Genomic DNA, 21,120 nt, shown 5'->3' with positions numbered 1-21,120 from the left:
AGCCTGTGTCACTGTCCTTTTTTTTTTTTTTTTTTTTTTCCTGAGGTATGTTATGCATCTTGAAACTTTAGAATTAAGGTTTTTTTTAAGTTTCAGAAAACCTTTTTAATGTATACCTTCAAAAACCTTTTTCTTCTGTCTGATTAATCTTTTCTCAGGAATACCAACAACATGGGGGTTTTATATAAGCTTTGCAGTTTTGGATATGACCTTACCTGTCCAATTTTCTTCTTTTGTCATCATTTTCTCCTTGAGCCCATAACACTGTGTATTGAACTGTAGTCTTACACATATATTTTCCATTACAATCCTAGACTTCTGAGAGGAACCTATGGAAATCATTGTCATCTGCTCAGCAACAAACCCTGTATGTTATGAAACTTTCATCCAGAGTTTTCTTGACTAAATTTAGTTGGATTAATTTTTCATTATCTTTAAAATTTCTGTGCAATAGTTTAAAGGATCTTAAAATTAGAAACTTACTTCACAGTGAACTGTCTGACCCAATGCTTATATGATTTTGCTTTTCCTCCTTTTATAGAAGCATTATTCTAAACACCTATAATTTCTTCCCTTTCTGCACAGTTAAAAGATGAAAAACTCCACTTACAAAATAGGGATAATATCAGTCCCTGTTTTATTGTGGCGTTTGTGAAGAGTAAAGACATATAAAGTTCTAGAACAATACCTGGCACCTTCTAGCAATTCAGCAAATGCTGCCATAGTAAATGCTCCCTTTTATAATAACATAAGCAATTTGTTTCTCTTTTTCTATTGTAATTTTCAGCTTGGAACTTTCTTCTTTACTCTGAAAGCATCTGAAAGTCATAAGTCAACAAATGTGTTTTGCAACAATTTCTCTTGCAGAACAAGCAGCAAGACCAGGTGGCACAGTAATCTACAGGGTAATAGGTGCTCAGTTTCTTCATCTGTTTGCATGGGACCTATAGAAAGAGGCAGTGAATGCCAGCTCTCATAACTGAGAGGACAGGACATGCTGCCATACCAGGGTGACCTGGAGCAAGCAGCAAACCCTCCAGAGACACCAGGCTTGCAAAGGCATGTGATGGTCAGTCTCCAAAGGATTTGTGAGGTCTTTTGCCATTGTGCTTGGAATTGTGCATTGTTCTTTTCTGAGGAGGCAAGAGTGCCATATTCTTCCCTACAGCCCACGTTTAGCCATGTGGCTTCCTGTAGCATCCTTTGCTGGCCCATACAATATATAACTTACATCCGAGGACTCTGGCTGAGAGGGGTGAAGAGAGCTGCCACACTGTCAGTGGGGTGGTGACAAAATATAGGTAAAAGTCATTCTCTCACTTGTTCTTCACACTGTGTCTCCAGATCTCTTGTGCATCTTCCTAGTGGTCTCTGGAGGCCTGTGTTTTACTTTCTTAGGATGGTTCCAGTCCTCTTTCTCTCCTGCCACAAGACCTAGAATAAATTAAGTACTTGTCACCTTTGGTTAGCTATCTGTGGCTTTTAGGACACTTAGGCTTCGGCCTCAGTTTCCACTTCACAGAAACCCTAGCTGGATGCTGCTATCTGACACAAAGGAGAAACTCCATGGCATGTCACCTAATAACACGTGGTGTCCACTGGAGCTGATGAGAGCAAGGAAATGTCCTACACAATGCAAGTAAACCTAAAGTGCTATTTTAAGTATCTTGTGGCATGAGGTTATTTTTTTAATTAGTAACACTAATGGCCTGAATTTGCTTTGCTGCATATAGCAGCATATGGAGCACTTCTACTCCCAGGTGTGTCATTGACTTCATTTCATATCAAAAGTGAAGTCAATCAGTAGAGATTATATCCCATACCATCTGGAAACTGACTTCCATAAATTATTTTTTAGGTCTCCCTTGCCAGAATGAAATGAACAGAATTCAAAAGCTGAGCAAGGGGAAAAGCCTGTTGGGTAAGTATAATTTCTTGCCACCTAAACAACAATTAAACCATCCATGTCTCTTGTAATGTTCTGCACTCCAGTGGTTGCTTGGTTAGGGCCAGTGTCTCATTACAGAAACACCTCTTTTACCCAGGCTAAACTTTTTCAGACACTGGGAATATGCCACAGATAGCTAGACTTGAACAGACGATTGGCTGCCTGGCTGACAACTACCACATTCTTTACCAGCAAAAGAGAGACCAAAGATCAGACTCAAACCTAGGCAGGACTAGATTGCAGGACCATCTCTATCGTTAACTCTCCCCAGCTGTAGACTGCAAAAACCTCTGGCTTTCTCCTTTTCCAAATAAAGCCATTTAACAGAGTTAACATGTGTTCTTTCCATTGATAAAATATAAAGGCTATCACTCAGAGCATTTCTTATTCCTCAGAACAAGATGTCTGTTCAAGGAGGATGTTAAGCTGTACCTTCCCCTCCTCCGGAATTTATCAGATAGGATGGAAAGGCTTGCCTGTATTTTCCTGTATTTCTTAGTTTTCACCAAATCCCTGGAGGAAGTGGTTCTAGCTGTTGAGACCCTGCTCATCTCTCCTCTGCCATGAAGACTGAAGCAAGCAGAGTGTGTGTTTCTAACATGCACACTGGCGGCACAGTAAGGGTAACAAGGACCAGCCTGCCTGCGTATTCCCTTCTGGCCCTCCTTGCTCCAGCGCCGAGGGGAAATGGGGGCATTTAGACCAGGCCATTAAGGAGACACCAGCAAACCTCATTTTCTGAAGAGAGACTGCTTTGCTTTACTTGCTTTTTTGAAAAGAGCTGACAGCTGCAACACAATAATTGAGAATTATTCTTGTTAAGTATTCAGAGGCAGGTGCATTCCCTAAAGCAGCCTGCCATTTCAGAAGTTTATCTATTTACTTGAAGGAAATGGGCAACTTTTCGTGCTTATTCCCAAGTGCAGGCAGTCTAAGAATTCTGCCAATTTCTCTTCTGAAATTTTGGGTTGCCTCAAAGAGCATACTCTTTTCTTGTGCTTTTGAATTTACTTATTTCCTTGACTTGCTTCATACTTTTGACTTCTGAAAACAGGTTATTCAATTCAGAAAACACCCAAATTATCATGATTTTTCCAACTCCAAAAGTCTAAATTCTTCTCTATAAAAAGCTATCTCTTTAGCTTGAAGGTACAGTGGCTAGATCCATCCTCTAGAGGTTTTTCCAGGACAAAGACTTCTATTGCCCTGCAGAATGTTATTTTGGGTATAAGTTATATACCTAAGATCTACAGTAATTATTTAATATGTATCTTGCTTTCAAAAATGTTTCTGTGGCGTGTGGATACCTTGTAATTGCCTCCTCAGTTAGTAATTAGACATTTGTAAACTATGTCATCTGAGATACCTCATCTTCCATTTACTTCAGCACACATAAATGGAATGCCTACCGTCCTCCTACCTGAATCCCACCTTGTCTTTTCACATCTCCCACAGATGGAGATTACCTTGGCTGACTCATAAAAATGCTGTTTATTTGCTTACAAATTATTGTCTGCATGGGAAAATCTCCTAATATAATAACTGTGTATTCAGGGATATTCAGATTCGAATAAATAATAAAACAGGAAACAACAAATTATAATCAGCTGTAATTACTACCTACTTAGAAAAAGCAGTAATCTTATTAAATTACAGATTTAGTGCAGCACTGCTTCTTCCCGACCTGGGGGCTCAGCCCAGTTTTTATTTATTTTTGGTCTATTAAATCCTGTTGTTTTTAAACCACAGCTCAAGGAGGTGAGATCAGCATTTTCCCTGCTCTGGTTGTTCTCTTTGTACTACTTGATTAAGAAGCTCTTCACAGATTTGTTGCTTGGTTCTGAGGACTATGGAAAGCATCCCCTTTTTCATTCCCTTCTGCTCCCTGAAAGTGAAGAATGAAGGACAATACACTGTGCCTGGGGTGCCTGGGTACAAAGGTAGCATCACCCAGAATCTCTGGGCCCCAGCAGCCTTTCCCGAGGGCCGTACATAGTGTTCAGGGCCCCCAGGGCCACCGTCCCATGCACAATCTGATTTCATCTCTAGGAAGTTGCTCATCTTGGAAGAGCCTGGTGAGTAGAGGGTTTGAGAGTAGATCTAGGTATCAATCCTGGCTCGAACTTTTAGAAGGTCGCCCCCTCTCATACTTTTTTCCCATGATATCATCTCATAAAATAAAAGTTGAAGTTGAAAACTCTGTCCTTCTAAAAGACATGGGGAAGAACAATTAGGAAAAACAAAAGCATAGTGGTAAGCAGGAACCTCTATTCTTAGGAAGCTGATATATAGAATACTGTTACTCAGCTTAAACTAAGAAGCACACAAAGATGAATCACACTCACATACTTTATCAGGAAAATCAAAATGAAACCTGTTACAAATAAAGATTGCCCACTGTTGAATAAGAATCAGAGTCACGTCAGACTTTCCATTGGCAACACTAATTTAAGAAGAGACAATAGACTTTTAAACTTATCCCAATTATTGTTCAAGTATGGTGATAGTTATTCTCAATCCATCTAAGATTTAGCTTACTAAAATTCACTAAAAGGTTTATTCTATCACATAAATGATCCCAGAAGTATCCAGCTGCAACTGTGAAAAATAAATTCTACTAAACCTAAATATGTATAACCTATAAAAGTATTTTGATAGGAAACTAGAATTACAATTACAGATTTTTGGGGGCAATCAGAAAAAGGTGGTAAAATGTGTTTGGGGTTTATTCAGTGAGAAAAAAGTGCAGACAAAATAGTATATATAGTTTGTCATTGTACAAGTGAAACACATGTTGAAAACTTAATTTCCACAAAAGGGAGGAAATGAGGAAGATGATAAAGAGGAAAAGGAAATATGGTGGCAGAAATAAGAGAAACTGATCTATAATCACAATGTGAATGGGCCAAATTCCTTTGCTATGAGACAGAAACAATAGACTGGTAATTTTGAAAATAAGTTACATCTAAAGTAGTTCTCAGAAAGCTGAAATGAAAAGATGCTAAGTGTTCTTTTGTATAACAGTGTTAATATCTGACAATTGCAAATACTAAAAAACAAAATGATACAAGAGTGTCATCTCACCAAAATGTTCCTATTATGTTACCAATCGATATACTAAGTAAAACAAAATATAACAGAATTGCAAAGAGTAACTGCTATAATCACAGTCAGATTCAGAGACCATCTTTTCTTGAAAATGACAGTTTAAGTAGATTAAAAAAAAAGGACAGAGGAGTTGAATAGCATGACTAATTTACATTCATACTTACATATGTAGTTTTAAAACTGGGCATTAAAATAGACCTCACGTGCACACAGGAACTGGAAGCAGTGGCACATGCCTTTAGGCTGAGGCAGGATTATTGTGAGTTGGTACCAGCCTGGCCTACATAGTGAACTCAAGGCCACCCTGAACTACATGGCAAGACCTTGTCTCAAAAAACAAACAACAATGAAAAAACACTCGCAGGCAATATCTGCCATGTACTATACAGCAAAAGAAAACTCAAATTTCAAATAACCACAGATCAAATTCCCTGATCACAACACAGTGATAATAGAACTCAAAAAATGAAATTATAGAAGCTCCATATATTTGGGGCTTTTCCAAATATTGGTCAAACCTGAAGTAAAGTAACTACAGAATATTTAAAATTGAAGATGCTGAAAGCACTATGTATCAAATCTATGGAAATGACTCGAGTAAAATTTAGAGGAACCTCTATAAATGCAGCTACATTTATGAAAACAAAAGATCAAAACTAAACTGGATTTTCAACTCAAAGTTTAAGAACACAATAAGCCAAAATTATTAAGATCAAGCAGAAACAATGAAATAAAAACAATAGCATATTAAAGTTTTTTTAATGAACCAATGAAATAGAAATCCATGACAGTATGAGGTGGGAAAGTTCCAATATTGTCACAAAGTTAAATGAGTGATATAAACTAAGTTAGAGGGGACTGGTCCTCAGAGTTCTCAGACCTTAGTTTGGAAGGTTTATCCACGTAGAGACTACTGGACCCAAACTCCTAAATTTCTCACTCAGTGTTCTTGAGATTGGAATCCAAAATTTCCATTTCTAAGGGACTTTCAGATCATTCTGCTAGCCCTGGGGCCAAACTGTGAGAACAAGTGCTATCCTCCAATTGTAAAATTATAAAACAATTATAAAACTATAAAACAACTATGAAAGCTGAGATAAGATACTCTCAAGTGTCAAGTTTGGTTTGCAAATAGGGCACAAGAGATCAAAACTACAAAATTAATCAAAATGCTGCTCTTTAACCCCACTGGCTCAGAATAGATTTTTCCTGGGAAGGGGGTGAATCCTTCAAGGAAAAGACCATTGTTTTTTACAAATGTCTAAATCTTTTATTAATGAGGAACTTTGGGAGAGAACTTACAAGTCTTTATCACTTAGTAACATACTTGCAAAAGCACTTACTAATATTAGCAATAATGTTCCAGTAATGATGTATCATGACTGGGAAGTGTCTACTTCAAGAAAGCAGTTTTTCTAATATTATGCCACTAGTAATTCAAGAGTATATAGAAGATTAAAAAAAGATTCTTTCAACTGTTAAAAATGAATTAGCAGTAGTATCCATGTATGGTTTAAAGGGAAAAATAAAAGCTCAGTAAAGAAGGAATAGAAAGAATTCCAAGGCAAAGCTAAGATCAGTAGTGTGATGCTAATGTATCACTTTTTTTATCTGTAAATACCAACACCTTTGATGTTGAGATAGTTCAATGGAACAACACAAGCAAAGCATTCAGCTGTTACCAGCTTTGTTAGAGACATGATAGCAGTAACAGTGAATGGCATTGTAAAGTGTGCTGTATGTATGGATTGTAGTTAATGAAATGGTTGTTAGTGTTCAGCAGTGAGTCAGAAATTGGAGTCAGAAAATTGATACATTTAGAAACCTTTATAGGAATTTCACAGAATCATTTTATGTGGTTGGACCAAATATTGTCCTTAACAGATTGGAAGCCAAACAAAAACAAGTTCTTTACCATGAGAGTTTGAGAAGCATTACTTTGGATTAGAGTCAATGATGTGAGTCTAGACATGGTGTTTATTTGCAGGTGCTTTGGGTAGATTACTTAGTTTTCCTGTATTTCATTCTCTTATTTACTAAAAGGTAATGCTGTTACCTCTCTCCAGACTTGGGGCAATAGAAACTGTGTGAACATGTGTATAATTTAGTTTGGTATCTCAAATATACATAAATATTTAACACATACTAACTATTATTGAGCCTGTTGGAAAATTGAATCTCCTTTGAGTTCAATACATTTGAGCTCCTAAATACTCAAGTCCCTATCATGTTAATGAAGTGTTAACCAACCAGCCCTATTCTCTCCAGCCAGCCCTGTAGCCAGTATTCAAACTGATGAGTGAGTTCTCCTCCCTGTCCTGACTAATATTAACCCTGACTATCTCTGTGTGTCTCTCATTTGGACCTCTTGTTTCCCCAGGGGCATTCATACCGCGGTGTAATGAAGAGGGCTATTACAAAGCCACACAATGCCATGGCAGCACAGGGCAGTGCTGGTGTGTGGATAAATACGGGAATGAGCTGGCTGGCTCCAGGAAACAGGGCGCTGTGAGCTGTGGTGAGTAAGGCCCTCTCCATCAGCTAGTTTATCCATCAACCCTTAGTGTATAAGGATCGCGGCAGATACTGACAGGTGGCTGTATTCTACGATGAGTTTACAAGGGGGCACACAGAAACCCTAAGTTACAGCCACTCACGCATTGCACAGTATAGCACAATTTTGGAAGTGGCAGGAACCTACCATGTGAGAGTTAGGATACTAATACAGGCCTTGGATATCTTAGGCTGCTATCACCTTTTACTTAGGATTAAAAAGCTCCTGGGAAGGTAGTGGCACACCAGCATTCTAGTGCTTATGCCAAAACAAAATGTGTGGTTCTTGCCACAGAGACTGACCCTAGGTAGACAGACATGCTTCCAAATTCAGAGAGGAAATTCCATGGTTTTGCCCTACACAGTCCTCTGCAAGTCAAGTCATAGGCAAAGGGCACCCCAACCCAGGCTGTGATGTATAAGTGGAAACTAACCTTTAGCCTTTTCTTCTTGTACCAGAAGAGGAGCAGGAAACCTCAGGGGATTTTGGCAGTGGTGGCTCCGTGGTCCTGCTGGATGACCTGGAGGATGAACAGGAGCTGGGACCAAAGGACAAAGAGGGGAAGCTGAGGGTGCATACTCGGTCTGTGACAGAGGATGATGAGGATGAAGATGATGACAAAGAAGATGAGGTTGGGTACATATGGTAGTGCCCGCAGGGAAGAGGACATATGTTTTGCACACAATTGCAAGTCACTTCCTATTCCTGCATTTGTATCTAAGACTCCAAGGTACCAACGTCTCTGCTCCACTGTTGCTCTCTGTACCCCACTGAAGGTTTGGAAGACAACTTCTTGTCCCAGAGTATTCTGATTTTGCATATTGTGTGGGAGAAAGGGTATTGTTTGGGGTTATTTTTCATTTTTTAATTTTTTTTGGACAAGAGAATGGCTGGTTTAAATAGTCTCCTTCCTGTGAGATTTTTGCAATGAGCATGTGATTTTTGTGGAATCGGATAGTGCAGGGAGCCCCCACCCTTGTAAACATCAAAGACCCTTTTTGATTCCCCACATTGGTGGTTATTACAGCATGGTTCCCAGCCTTACAGTGTCTCAGTGCTTTTCTTGTGTCCTGTAGATGTTGTGGAAAACACACCACACTGTACCTTTTCCTCCCACCCCAACCACCCCTGCTGTTTATTATTAAAATTTAATTTTCGTAGTACTATATCTGGCTTCCTACAAATAACAGCCTTAATTCAACCCCTTTGGGGAATTCGTTTATTAAAAAATCAGCATCTGGATACTTCTCTCTGCACATACATAAGTCTGTACATATGTACAAAAGAGACTGTGTACAGGCCTTGCACATACATTTTTCAAAAAAGGCTATTAAAATTGATTTGAAAAATGTTTTTGAATTTGTAAGCTTGTCTAGACCTGGAACACAATTTCTGGAAATAAGAAATTGGTATGAAAGTCCCACTTTGCACTAACAGTCAGCACTTGTAGCCTGCAGGCTGAGGAGGTTTCTTCTCTATGCATTAGCAGAGTTATTAGAAGGTTCTTTGATTTGGATAAGCCTCCGTTTGCCTAAGTCGCTTTTTCCTGCAGAAGCCATGTGACTCTCACTTGGGCAGCTTCACAAGCCATTGCTCTCATTTCAGATCAGAGCCCCAAGGCTGCAGCAGCCGCATCTTTGTAGGGTCCTCCCTTCCCTACCTCTGCAAGGGCTTTTTGGAAGGCGTGCGTGTGCTCACCCAGTTTTCTGAGAAGACAGTACCACAGTATTCCATAGAATACAACTTAGGGTTCTTAACTCAATGTTTTGCTTTTGGCTCCTTTTTACCCACAAATCATGATATTCAAAAAAATATTTTGCAAAAAGTCATACACGGAGGCCTAGAAAGAACTTCAGAGTAGCATATGGAAGCTAGGTTTGAGTTGTCAAGAGCTAGCCCCCAGCCCCCCAGCCCCCCTACATACACAAAAGTCTTGAGATATTACTGCAAAAAAAAAAAAAGCACCGCTACATTTATTTTCCCAGAACTCATTATTGAAGTCTAGTTCCAAATCTAGTAAAGTCATTCTTTAGAATTGTCTCATAGAGTACCAAAGAGTAGTCTTCACAGAGGCCCCATTCAGTTCAGTACCAGTCTGTAAACTCCTACCCTGTTTGTTTACTGCCCCACAGTTGCCCCAATCAGCCCCAAATCCCGGCTCTCTAGGCCACATATCTCTCATATCTCTCTCTTGCTTCCCCCATGAGCTTTACCCAGTCCACAAGACAACCATCAACTCAGGTCAAACAAACAAAAATTATTTATTTACATATATATATATTTTTCTTCCAAACCATGATGCTTGTGGCAGCTGACTAACTCCGACACCAAATTGACCATTTAAATGCAGTAACCCACCTTAAATTAGCATCCTCTAATCCTTGCATAGGCTGGATAAAGTGGTATTATCCCAGGGCTGGTCTCAGATGAGAAATGAATAGACTTGGTGTTGCTATATAGACAATGTATGTACCATCCCTGTATGGAGACCACAGGTAAGCTCCGTATTGGGATCTCAACCCTATCACCTCAGTTTCCATATTTTTCCCCCACTCAAGTACAACACTGCAATGATTTAGAAAACAGGTGCTTAATTGCTGCTAAATTACAATAGAGAACATAAAAATCAAGACGTATTAAAAAATCTCAGTTTACAGCATCAAAGAAAAACACTGTTACTGTGTCCTCCAAGTTTGGAAAAATGCACAAGAGAACAAATTAAAATCGACAAATTGATTTCACTTAGAGGAGCTTCTAGGAACGAAGTGAACCATTGATTTTAATTTGCCTAATTATCTTATGACAAGTATCAAATTAAGATGACACTTAAAGATCCTTAGCATTAACTTAATGATGGAGAAGAGTGCTCAATAGGCAATTCCCAAGAAGATAATGAGATGCCATGTTCAGAGATTTTTTTTCTAAGAAGATATTTTGATTCATTAAAATATTAAACAGAAAGCCCTCGTAAGCCTGGAACCCAAAATCAACAGAGCAACATTAACATCGCTTTTCATGCCTCACCTTGGCACAGCAGCGTTAAGCCTTTAAAGATGTTTAGTAGTTTCCACTCGTACTTAGCTTTAGGTTTTGAGTCACCTTATCCTTTGATGTAGAATTTTTGTTTTCTTGTTTTTGGAAGGGGCCCTTTAATTACAGTAACCAACTATACATAAGATATTGACTTTTTTAAGGAAAGAAAATAGTCTTATAAGAATCCTATCCTTTGTTTGAGACAGGTATTGAGTTCAGTCCTAACTTAATTTTAGAAATTCTTTAGTGAATAGTTTCACATCCTCTGACTGGTTCTTTAACACCATTACAGTGGCATCCAAGTTAAATCCAAGGATTTTCTTTCGCCATGGTTATTTGTCTGCCATATTGATTTCTTTTTGTCTCTACAAATGCTCTTGGCATGGGAATACCTTACTACTGAACTTGAGGTTTTGTACCAGTTTCTCCTTGTTTATGCCCATTGCTCTACCCATAGAAGCAAATGATGTATCTGACCAGGTCTGCCTCTCTGCTCTTCCCCAGATAGCATCCCCATTTGGTTTTGGTTTACCTTGACCACGCTGTAAATTAATATCCAAGCACTCTTTCTACAGTGGGTGGTTTTGGTCTTTTTATACCTTTTTCTCAAAGTCACTGATGTCTGTCCCTGTTCAGTGTGTAGCCTTGTAATGAGAGCCCATCAAATCCAGAGTGTCCGTTTGTTGTCCCTATTGTAGATGAAATAGTGATGTAGAAAAACTAGTATTCTGAATGCTTTTCCATGTAGACTTCCTGGAATGTGAACACAACTCTTTGGTTAATAGCAAATGCTTAACTGTAGTCCTGAGTAGGTGCATTTCTGTCTGTCTCAATAAATTTTACTTTGTCTGCAACATGTGAGTGTTTGCATTTTGTCAGCTTGGATATAAAGTCACCAGGCCAAATCCTATACACAGTCACTGCAGCACAGTCCAGCAGCTGAAAGAACTTGCCACCGAGGCCCTCAGCCAACATTGCCACACATAGGCAGCAGCCTCGCCCTGACTGGGGTCAGCCCTGTCCTGGCATTCACATGCACTGTGCCCACTCAGAGCCAAACCACCCGACCTCTCGTCTGCTTTTGTTTCTCTCAGGCTTTAGCTTTACTCCTTATTCATTAATTTCATTTTTTAAATTTTAACTTTTTAAACACTTTATTTATTTCCTTTCAGCTAGTTTTCTCTAAGTCCCCTGGTGTGGGTAGGAAAGGTTCTCCTTTACAAGCATCCCAGTTTCTCCTCCATCTGTGAATGTACCAAATGCTTGTCAATGTCACCCAAATTTGAGACACAACTATTTCCTTCCAGTTTATCCACATTCAAGCCAGTTTATCTAAGGACTTAATTATACCCCAAGTGAGTAATTTCACCCTGAGCTGAAGTAGGAACTATGCTATGAATAATTCCATTCCTTTACTCCATGGATAATATTTGAGAATTTATAGATTGACAGTTCAAGAAAAGGTACATCGTAAAGCCACAAGGTAACCAATGTCAGGAGGACCATTGCCATTATGAAGCCTCAAAGGCAGTAGAGGGTCCGTTAAAGAGTTGAAGGCATGTGTGGACACATTCCAGCTTCCTGTAAAGTCATGAGGTTTTATAGGCAAAGCCCACGTTTCTCCTACAATTGCACCTTCACGAGTGCCACCTTGATCTCTCCAACACCAAAGGAAGGGGACCAGGGAGCCAGCCCCCCAACATTTTGCAACTGAGTGAATATGTCTTCAAGATATTTGGTTCTAAGATTTTGATATCTTGATTCAACAGAGAGAGGAAATTTATTCTACTAGTAAGCCTTTTGCTGTTAATTGGTAGATTCGTAGATTATTTTGAATGGATGAATACCACTGTGGGCAGACAAAACCCTCAGTTCTTGGATGTAAAAGTGAGACCAATTTGCTCTGAACAATTATCTCCATGAAACATGACATTTAAAAACCCTGACATGAATAATGATGACCATTTAGGTCACGGGATGTTATCTGGACACCAGCGGCTACTCAAGCCCCACTACAGCTTGCCTCCTTAATTCCTTTTATCCACCATCCCCTAGGTTTTCTCAGACCTCTTAGGCCACCCCTCCTGTTGTTTGGCCAGATCTACTAACCTATCTATTTCTCAGATCTGGGTCCCCAGTCCATTTCTTTTTAGTTTTATGTACTTTCTCTGGAGAGTCTTCTGCCTCTAGTTTCAAACAAAGGAATCCCCAGTTTATACTTCTATTATAGGTTTTGACTTTTCTCTGGATTTTACATTGACACCCTGATTTCAAGTCTTAAAAATTCAAAATGATAGAATACATAGTGAATATGTCAGTAGAAAGAGGAATCAGCAAGGTTTTTAAGTCCTTGCAAATAGCCATAAAGAAGAAGATTGATAAATGTATATTCATAAAAATTAATAACTCATCATAAACAAACTTAAATGATAAACCAGAGGCTAAAAAGATATGGGTGACATAAAACAGATGAAGGATTAGGATATAAAATATATTTTTTAAAACTCCTACCAATCTATAAGGAAAATACAGCCTAACATACTAGTGGATAAAAGATAAAAACAGGAAATTCACAGGAAACACATTTCTTATTATTCGTACATCTTATGATGCTTGTGAAGTTAACCAAAGTAACATTAGTAACTGATAACAGAAATGAAACAATTATTACCACACTATAAGAAAAGAAATGTAAATGTTCAGTCTCTGTCTTTTTGTCTCTCTCAAGAGATCTTGTGGGATGCAATGTCTATGTAATTACATGAAGTGAGAAGATGTAGGCATTGTGATACACGGCCAGTCTACTATTTACCTTCCAAGGATGTCAAGGGGGAATCATATGTTTCCATGATGCTGGAACATCAATAACGTTGATGGCTGCATATCAGGAACCAACATCAGTGCTAAGTAGCCTTGATTATTTAAGGCTTTCTTGCTAAAAAAAAAAAAAAAAAAATCCCTGGGAAAACCTTGTATTGGGGTTTGGTTTGCTATAGAGCTTGTAATCCTTCAGTAATGATGTAGGTGCACTTAATGATGAGTATTATACACAATAATTTTGTCCTATCATATGTATGCTTTGTGAAGCCTGTGGGCAAACTTCAGAAATGTCGGCATAGCTGGTAACTGTTTCATTTTCCTTGTTTTGTTCCCCTATAGAGGACTCCACAAGTTCTTTCAAGTTTTAAATTACTAGCAATTCTCAGTGGCCTTAAATATGTTTTTCCACTTCTTCATTAAGCTTGCCTGTAAATCCTTACACACCAATCAGTCTCAATGTATGAATAATTTTCATAACTTATCCATCAGTACCTAGGAAACCTTTAAACCATTTATGACTTAGCACTGTAAGTTCCTTCAGCAGGCACTTATGGTTTCTTGTTTTCATTCATCTGCTCCAGCTTTGATGAATATTATTGTGTTTGGAGTTATGAATCATTTCATCACTGCAGTATGTCCCACTTAGGGTCTGATCAGTTGCTGGTCAAGTGTCATCAAATATCAGGTGGGTGCATGTGGCCTTGATGAAGGGAACAATGCTCTGGTCAAGGTACTGTAGCAGTGAAATTATATTTCAAAGTAAAAATATAGTGTTGGTATTTTCAGTTTCATAGAAAACAGATTTGGACTGCCCAGGTGCATGGTATATTACTAACAGAATTTTAAATTCCAAACATTCCACTTTTAGGTATTCTTTTACTTATAGAGTAAAACATCAGTGAAACCACTCCATAAAAAAGACTGCTGACCCACCTACATTTTCCAATAGTCTTGTTAGAATAAGACCAGGTAATTTTTAGTTTTGCTTTTGAGAACTCATGTGTTCTTTGCTTTGTAAACTATACCTGGCTACATCATATGCTCTGCAATTTTAACATAGTAACAGAATTAACCCAGCCTTTCACATTTTATTGTGTGGTAACTCTTCACTTTAATGAATGCAAGTTCTACTGGACATTTTATTGCAGAAAAGCCTGCTTCACTGAATTGGAGATTTGCTTTGGATGGCATCTTTTCTTCTTAGTTTCTTACCTCTGCTGGAAATGTGGCATCATCTTCTTCATCAGCCTACCCACTTATTTGTATATTTTTTGATATAGATTTGCCTCTGAGTCTGTGTGACAGTTTCTCATATGGATTGGTATCCTTCATTTTAGGAGATCCCTTGCTGAAGTCTTTGTATAGGCTCTGTGCTTTCCGATATAACAAGTTGCTGTCATTTGAAGTGTATTTCTATTGACGTCTTCCACCAACAAAATTTAATGTCTCCTACTTAAGCATGTACAGTGCATTGTGTCCATAAATTTTTCAGTTTCAGATATGACAGCAAAACCGGCATAAATTTGTTTCTTCACAATTTCATGAAGAGATTTGTTCTTACCATATATTTTAGCAACCTTAGCACACAGTTTTCTTTCCTGATTAAGTTGACAATTTTTGCCTTTTCACTTAAAGGCAGTACTTTGTGACCTCCCCTTGGCATATCTGAACAGCGAGCATTACTATGCTTGTGCCCCAGAACCATTAGTAAGTAAAATAATGGTCACTGGATAAAATGCATTGGAATACCAAGACTCATTCTGATAACTGAGATGGTACTAAGAGACTAGTAAGCAGGTAGGGTATACAGCACAGATAGACTGCACAAAAGGATAGTTTCCTAAATGAGATAAAGCAGATGGTGTGAGGCCACATGACTCAGAATAGCACATAATTTAAAACATATCAATTGTTTCTTTCTAGAATTTTCCGTTGATCATTTCAGACATATTGACCACAGTAATTGAATGTGCAGAAAGTAAAACTACAGATAAGAAGGTACAACTGTACTTGGCTTGGTAAAAAGATTCCTTTTAAATTAATTCCTTCGCAGCTCTTGCATTCTACATTTCTCAACTTCTGTTTTTTAAGCACTTCTACTTTCTTAAGTGTCTGCATATGTCTCTGATGGCTCCTTTCTCTAAAATGTCCTGAGAACTCAGTTAAATGATTTATCCTCCAAGAATCCTTCTAGATTGCTCTCAAGAAACTCAGGCATTGGGGCTGGGGATTTAGCTCAGCGGCATAAGCGCCTGCCTTGCAAGCAGGCAGTCGTGAGTTCAATCCCCGGTACCGACAAAAAGGAAGAAAAGACAAAAAAAAAAAAAAAAAAAAAAAAAGAAAGAAAGAAACTCAGGCATTGCCCTCTCTTTCCTCTGGTGCCTTCTTTGTATCTCCAACCTGGAACTTATTCATTTCCCAGGTTCGACTATTCGTTCAAACACGAGCTTTCTGAAAACATGAGATGTTGCAAAATGTTGGGGTAGGGTGTGCCAAATCCTTATTTCCCAAAGAGACATAAAACCAATAGCCACAAACTTTCTAAAATAATCAGATGAGAGTTCTATGAAACAGGTCTGTAACCTGCTTCAAGTGAACACTTAATCAAGAGAAGGGCACATTCAAAATGGGAGAAGATTTTATCTTGGTATAGAGGAGATTGTGGTCCAGTTTCCCATTCCCTCCCTCAAACCAGAAGCAGCACAACCGATTTTATTTGCAGTTTCCTAAGCTGTCGGAAACCCACCTACATAACATAAATAGTTTCTATTTCATCTAAAAAGACTGCAGTCAGGTAGAAGCAGCACACACTGCTCACGGAAGCTGAGTGTGATTAGAATTCCACAGACACCTCGGAAAAGAAGCTAGCACACAGGCATACAGTCAACTAAGACTCCGCACAGAATTTGCATTAGGACTCTAGGAACAGACACATTCAGAAGCAGCTGTGGACATGAGGCATTGAGAAAAGCACACCCAGGCAAGAGAACTACTCGGTTAAGATACCTAAGTTTGTCTTATTAATGAACAATTGCCCTGGAACAAAAGCTAGTCTGAATGGACAGAAAGGTGGCTTTTTGTATAATAATTTTTAGCAACAACAAAAATCACAAGGCATACAAAGCAATACAAAAACTGATCCATTCAAAGGAATAAAATAGAATGGCAGAAAATGTCCCTGCCAAAGTGCAAGCAATGAACTTATTAGACAAAAACTTTATAACAAGCCTGTCATTAATATGCTCAAATAGGAAAACAAGCTAAAGAAAATTAGGAAAATGCTATTTCAATTAAGTGAGACATAAGTAGATGAAAATTATAAAGGAAGGAAACAAAATTCTGAAGCTGAAATATAAATTGAAAAATTTAATAGAAGACTTTAATACCTGCTTTAGGCAGGTAAAATTAGCAATTAGCAAACTCAATTTTAAAAATGTAATATTTTAAATTATCAGCCTGAAGAAAGGAGAATAAAAGTGAACAGACCCTCAGGGACTTATGAGCCATCGTAAAGTAAATCACTATGCACATTTTGGGAATTCAAGAAAAAAGACAAGGGTAAAGGCATGTTTTGAAATGAAAATAAAAGTGAAGGTCCAGGAGCTCAGTGGCACAGTACCTGCCTGGTCCTGAGTTCAGTTTCCTGTACAAAAAAAAAAAGTGAAAATGTCCCAAGTTCAAATAAAGATAGCAATCTACAAATCCAAGCAGCTCCATGAACTCTAGATTAGGTGTAGAGACTAACACTAAGACATACTATAATTAAGCTGTTAAAAGTGAAAGCAACCCATCACAGGTGATTTTAAGATTATAATAAGTTCTCAGCAGAATCCTTATAGAACAAAAATTACTAGGCTAATAAAGTGCTGAAAGAAAAAAAGATTATCTGTCAACTAAGAATTTTATACCTAGTAAAAAATGTCCTTCAAAAATAAGAGAAACTAGGAACATTCTCAGACATAAACTGATGGATTTCTGTGCCATTAGATCCATTAAGAGATGCTAAATGAAGCCCTGCAAACTGAAATGAAAGGATGCTAGACACGAACTCAAAGCCATACAAAGTTGCACATTTCTCTGGTAAAGAAAATACATGCTCAAAAATAAAACCCAGTAAACTATAGTTTTGGTTTATAATTCTTTAAAACGCAAATAAACAATGAATGAGTAATGTATATTAATGCATATACAATATATAAAAAATATAATATTAGTAATATAAAGTAGTAAGAAGCTAGGGGTTTTAAAAAGTAAGCTTTTGTATGCAAGTAAAGTTATCAATTTTAAATAAACTTTCACAAGAATATTAAGTTTAATTCTTACAGCCGTGACAATAGAATATCTATGGAACATTCTCAAAGGGAAATAAAAAGGGACTCAGTACATGTCACTACAAAATGATCAGCAACAGTGCAAGTAAGCAGTAATGGAGGAAAAGAGTCAAAAAACTACTCGACATACAGAAAAGAACAGAATGGCTAAAGTACATTTTCTCCTATTAGTAATTACTGTAAAACTAAGAGCCCAACAAAAAGGAATATATAGGCAGAATGGGTGAAACTCTATGTCATCTAAAATAATCAAACTCTGTGTTGTCTACGGGGCACTCACTTCAGATCTAAGGACACAAAGGGACAGAAAATGAGACTCGAAAAAGATATTCCATGCAGATAGTACCAAAATAGAGCGCCTCCAAAAGTGAGTAAGAAATGTTAACAAGATGCAAGAAAAGTGCATCATAATTTTAAAAGTATCAATTCATCAAGAAATCATAATATTTATAAATATATATACCAAAAATCACAGCTGCACAATATAAGCAGCAAATATTGACAGACTTGAAAGAAGAAATAATTAATAATGCACGGAGACCCCAGTATTCCACTTTCAGTAATGGACAGAATAATCAGATTAAAAATGAGTAAGATAGCAGAAGATTGAATAAGAGTGAAAACTGTTAAAATTAGCAGACACCTATAGAATACCTCACTCAACAGCAGAATACATATTTTTCTAAAGGATACATGATAAGCCACCAAGTTTTATTGTGGTAAGACCTTAAAGTGTACACATTTAAAAATACTGAAATTATTAAAAATTATCTTTTATGACACAACGGAGTGAAATTTTAAATCAATGACGAAAGATTGAAAAATTTACACATGTGAAAATTAATTCATTTCTAAACAACCAGTGAGAGGCCAAGGATGTAGCTCGGTGGTGTGGCACCTGTCTGACAAACAAGAGGTCCTGAGTTTGATTCCTGATTCAAAAAGCCCAAAAAACTATTGAGTCTGAGAAAAGATCACAGGGAAATTAGGAAACAATTTGATACAAATGAAATGTAAACACAACCTATCTAAGCTAAGGTGTAAGGAGAGAAAAGTATAGCTCTAAAAACTTTCTTAAAAACAGAAGAAAGCTCTAAGATCAATAACTTGACAATACATCTTAGAGGACTCGAAAAGTAAATAAACTCAAGACCAGCAGGATCAAAATGAGACTAAAATAGGAAAAGAAAAATAGAGAAAAATCAACAGAACTGAAAATACTCTCTGAAAATATTAACTGACAGAGTTGTAGACTGCATAAGAGTATAAAAGGGTCAAGTTACTAAACTAAGAATTAAAAGTAATGTTACTACTCATTTACAGAAATGAAAAATATGAGTATGTGATGAATAACTGTTATTCAACAAGGTAGGCAGTCTATATGCAATGAACAAATTCTTAGAAATATACAGGCCATCCAGAATGCATCATAAAAATACAGAAGGGCACTGATATAAAACAGCTTCATGAAGAAAAGCTACAGATTTAGAGAACTTCACTCGTGACGTTTACAACTATTTACAGAATTAATATCTTCCTTCTCAAAGTCTACCCACACAACTGAAGGACTATTTCCTTCTATGATATTAACATTACCTCAATGCCAAATGCAGACAAAGACATTATAAAATAAAAACTATACATGCATATGCCTTATTAATGTTCACAGAAAAATCTTCCATACTAGTTAACTGAATTCAGCATCATATTAAAACTTTTATAAACCGTGCCACACCAAAACAAATTTTTTCAACAGCTTTTTTTGATAAAAATACTCAGCATACCAGAAATAAAAAGGAAAAAAACATCTCAAAGTAATAAGGGTCATATATAAAAAAGCCAATAACTAACATTACACCCAGTGATAAAACACTACAAGCTTCTCTTATATAATAAGACAAGACAAGAAAGTCTACTTTAACTATTCATGTCCAACAGGGTACTGGAGATTCTAACCAGAGCAATTAGGTAAGAAAAATAAAGCAATTCAAATAGAAAAGAGAACTAAAATAGTTGTGAATAACACAATTTTATACATAAGAAATTCTAAAGACTTACAATCAAATATGTAGAATTAATAAACTAATAAAGTTCAGGACTCACACATAATGCACAGAAATAACTTGTATTTCTATGTACTTACCTGAAAAATCTGAACAGGGAATTAAAATAATTCCATTTACAGTGGCATTGAAAAGAATAAAATGCAAAATCCTTATCAATAAGTTTAAATAAGAAGTCAAAAGCCTATACATTGGGAAAATATAACACTGCTGAAAGAAATAGAATACAAATGAATGAAAAGACATTGGTGCTTATAGATTGAAAGACTGAACATTTGTTAAGACATCAGTGTTTCTCAGTGTAAACCTCAGTATGTTTTTATAGATTCAATATATTCCCTATTGATGGCCAACATTTTTTTGAGAATTATAAAAATTCACCTCTAAGTTAATATGAAATTTCAGGAGACTTAAAGAGCTAAACCTATCTTGAAAATAATTAAAGAACAAAGATGGTGAACTTACCCCAATTTTAAAACTCACTATAAATCCACAGTAACCAAATTGTATGGCATATAGAGATATAAATGAATAGTATAGAAAAAAACCCTCACACATATGTTAAACACTTTTTAGGGATGGTGTCTAGCTAGTTCAATGGGGGAAATGACACTCTTTTTGACAAAGCATATTTGGATAAGTGGGTAACCCATGCAAAAGAATGAAAATGGACCCTTTTCACTGCTTACAAATACTAACTCAAAGCCTGGTGGTGTTCTCTTGTCATCATAGCACTTAGGCTGAAGCAGGAAGATCATGAGTTAAAGCATTGCCTATGCAATTTATCAAGGCCCTGCCTCAAAAGAAAAACTAAAAAAGCTAAAGATGTATTTAGTGGTAGTGCCAGCACCACATATATTCATGGGGAAAAACCCCAAAATGTACCAAAGCTTTAAATATAAGAACTAAAACTATAAAATTATTAAAAGAAAAAAGCATCATGACATTGAATTTGGTAATGACTTCTTAACTATGACATCAAAAGCATAGGCAACAAAAGGGAAAATTTTGATTTCATAAAAATTAAGAGTTGTGCATCAAAGGATGTGATCAGCAGAATGAGAAAGCAATTCATAGAAGAAAAGAAATATATGCAGATTATATGTCTGATGATAAATTAATATTCAGAATAAAGAACACTTAGAACTGAACAGCAAAAAAAAGCAGTTTGATTTTTAAGATAGGTGAAAAAGACTTGAATAGAAAATTTTCCAAAGAATATATACAATGAATGAAATCATATGAAAAGATGCTCAGTGTCTC

The 21,120-nt window shown here is 37.0% G+C and overlaps 1 protein-coding gene and 1 long non-coding RNA gene across 3 annotated transcripts in view; one reads left to right on the top strand and one right to left on the bottom strand.

The window, feature by feature from the left end:
• Spock1 (SPARC (osteonectin), cwcv and kazal like domains proteoglycan 1) overlaps window positions 1-11,497 on the top strand; it is a 666,821-nt gene extending 655,324 nt beyond the window's left edge. For both annotated transcript variants that reach the window (XM_063230934.1, XM_063230933.1), the window contains 3 exons: window positions 1,859-1,921; window positions 7,437-7,574; window positions 8,069-11,497. In XM_063230934.1, the coding sequence (XP_063087004.1) occupies window positions 1,859-1,921; window positions 7,437-7,574; window positions 8,069-8,259 (392 nt within the window). In that variant the 3' untranslated portion in view covers window positions 8,260-11,497. The remainder of the gene's footprint in view (window positions 1-1,858; window positions 1,922-7,436; window positions 7,575-8,068) is intronic.
• LOC134471635 (uncharacterized) lies at window positions 621-8,148 on the bottom strand. Its single transcript, XR_010041140.1, has 2 exons — window positions 8,044-8,148; window positions 621-1,434 (listed from the first exon to the last, which is right to left on the bottom strand). It is a non-coding gene; the product is annotated as an uncharacterized LOC134471635 (long non-coding RNA).
• Window positions 11,498-21,120: the final 9,623 nt, after the last annotated feature.

Source organism: Cavia porcellus, unplaced genomic scaffold (genome assembly GCF_034190915.1).
Source record: "Cavia porcellus strain 051 isolate PalLab524CR breed Dunkin Hartley unplaced genomic scaffold, mCavPor4.1 scaffold_19, whole genome shotgun sequence".
NCBI classification, from domain to species: domain Eukaryota; kingdom Metazoa; phylum Chordata; class Mammalia; order Rodentia; family Caviidae; genus Cavia; species Cavia porcellus.
Note: the sequence above shows the minus strand (reverse complement) of the source record. Positions and strands in the feature narration are given on the sequence as shown.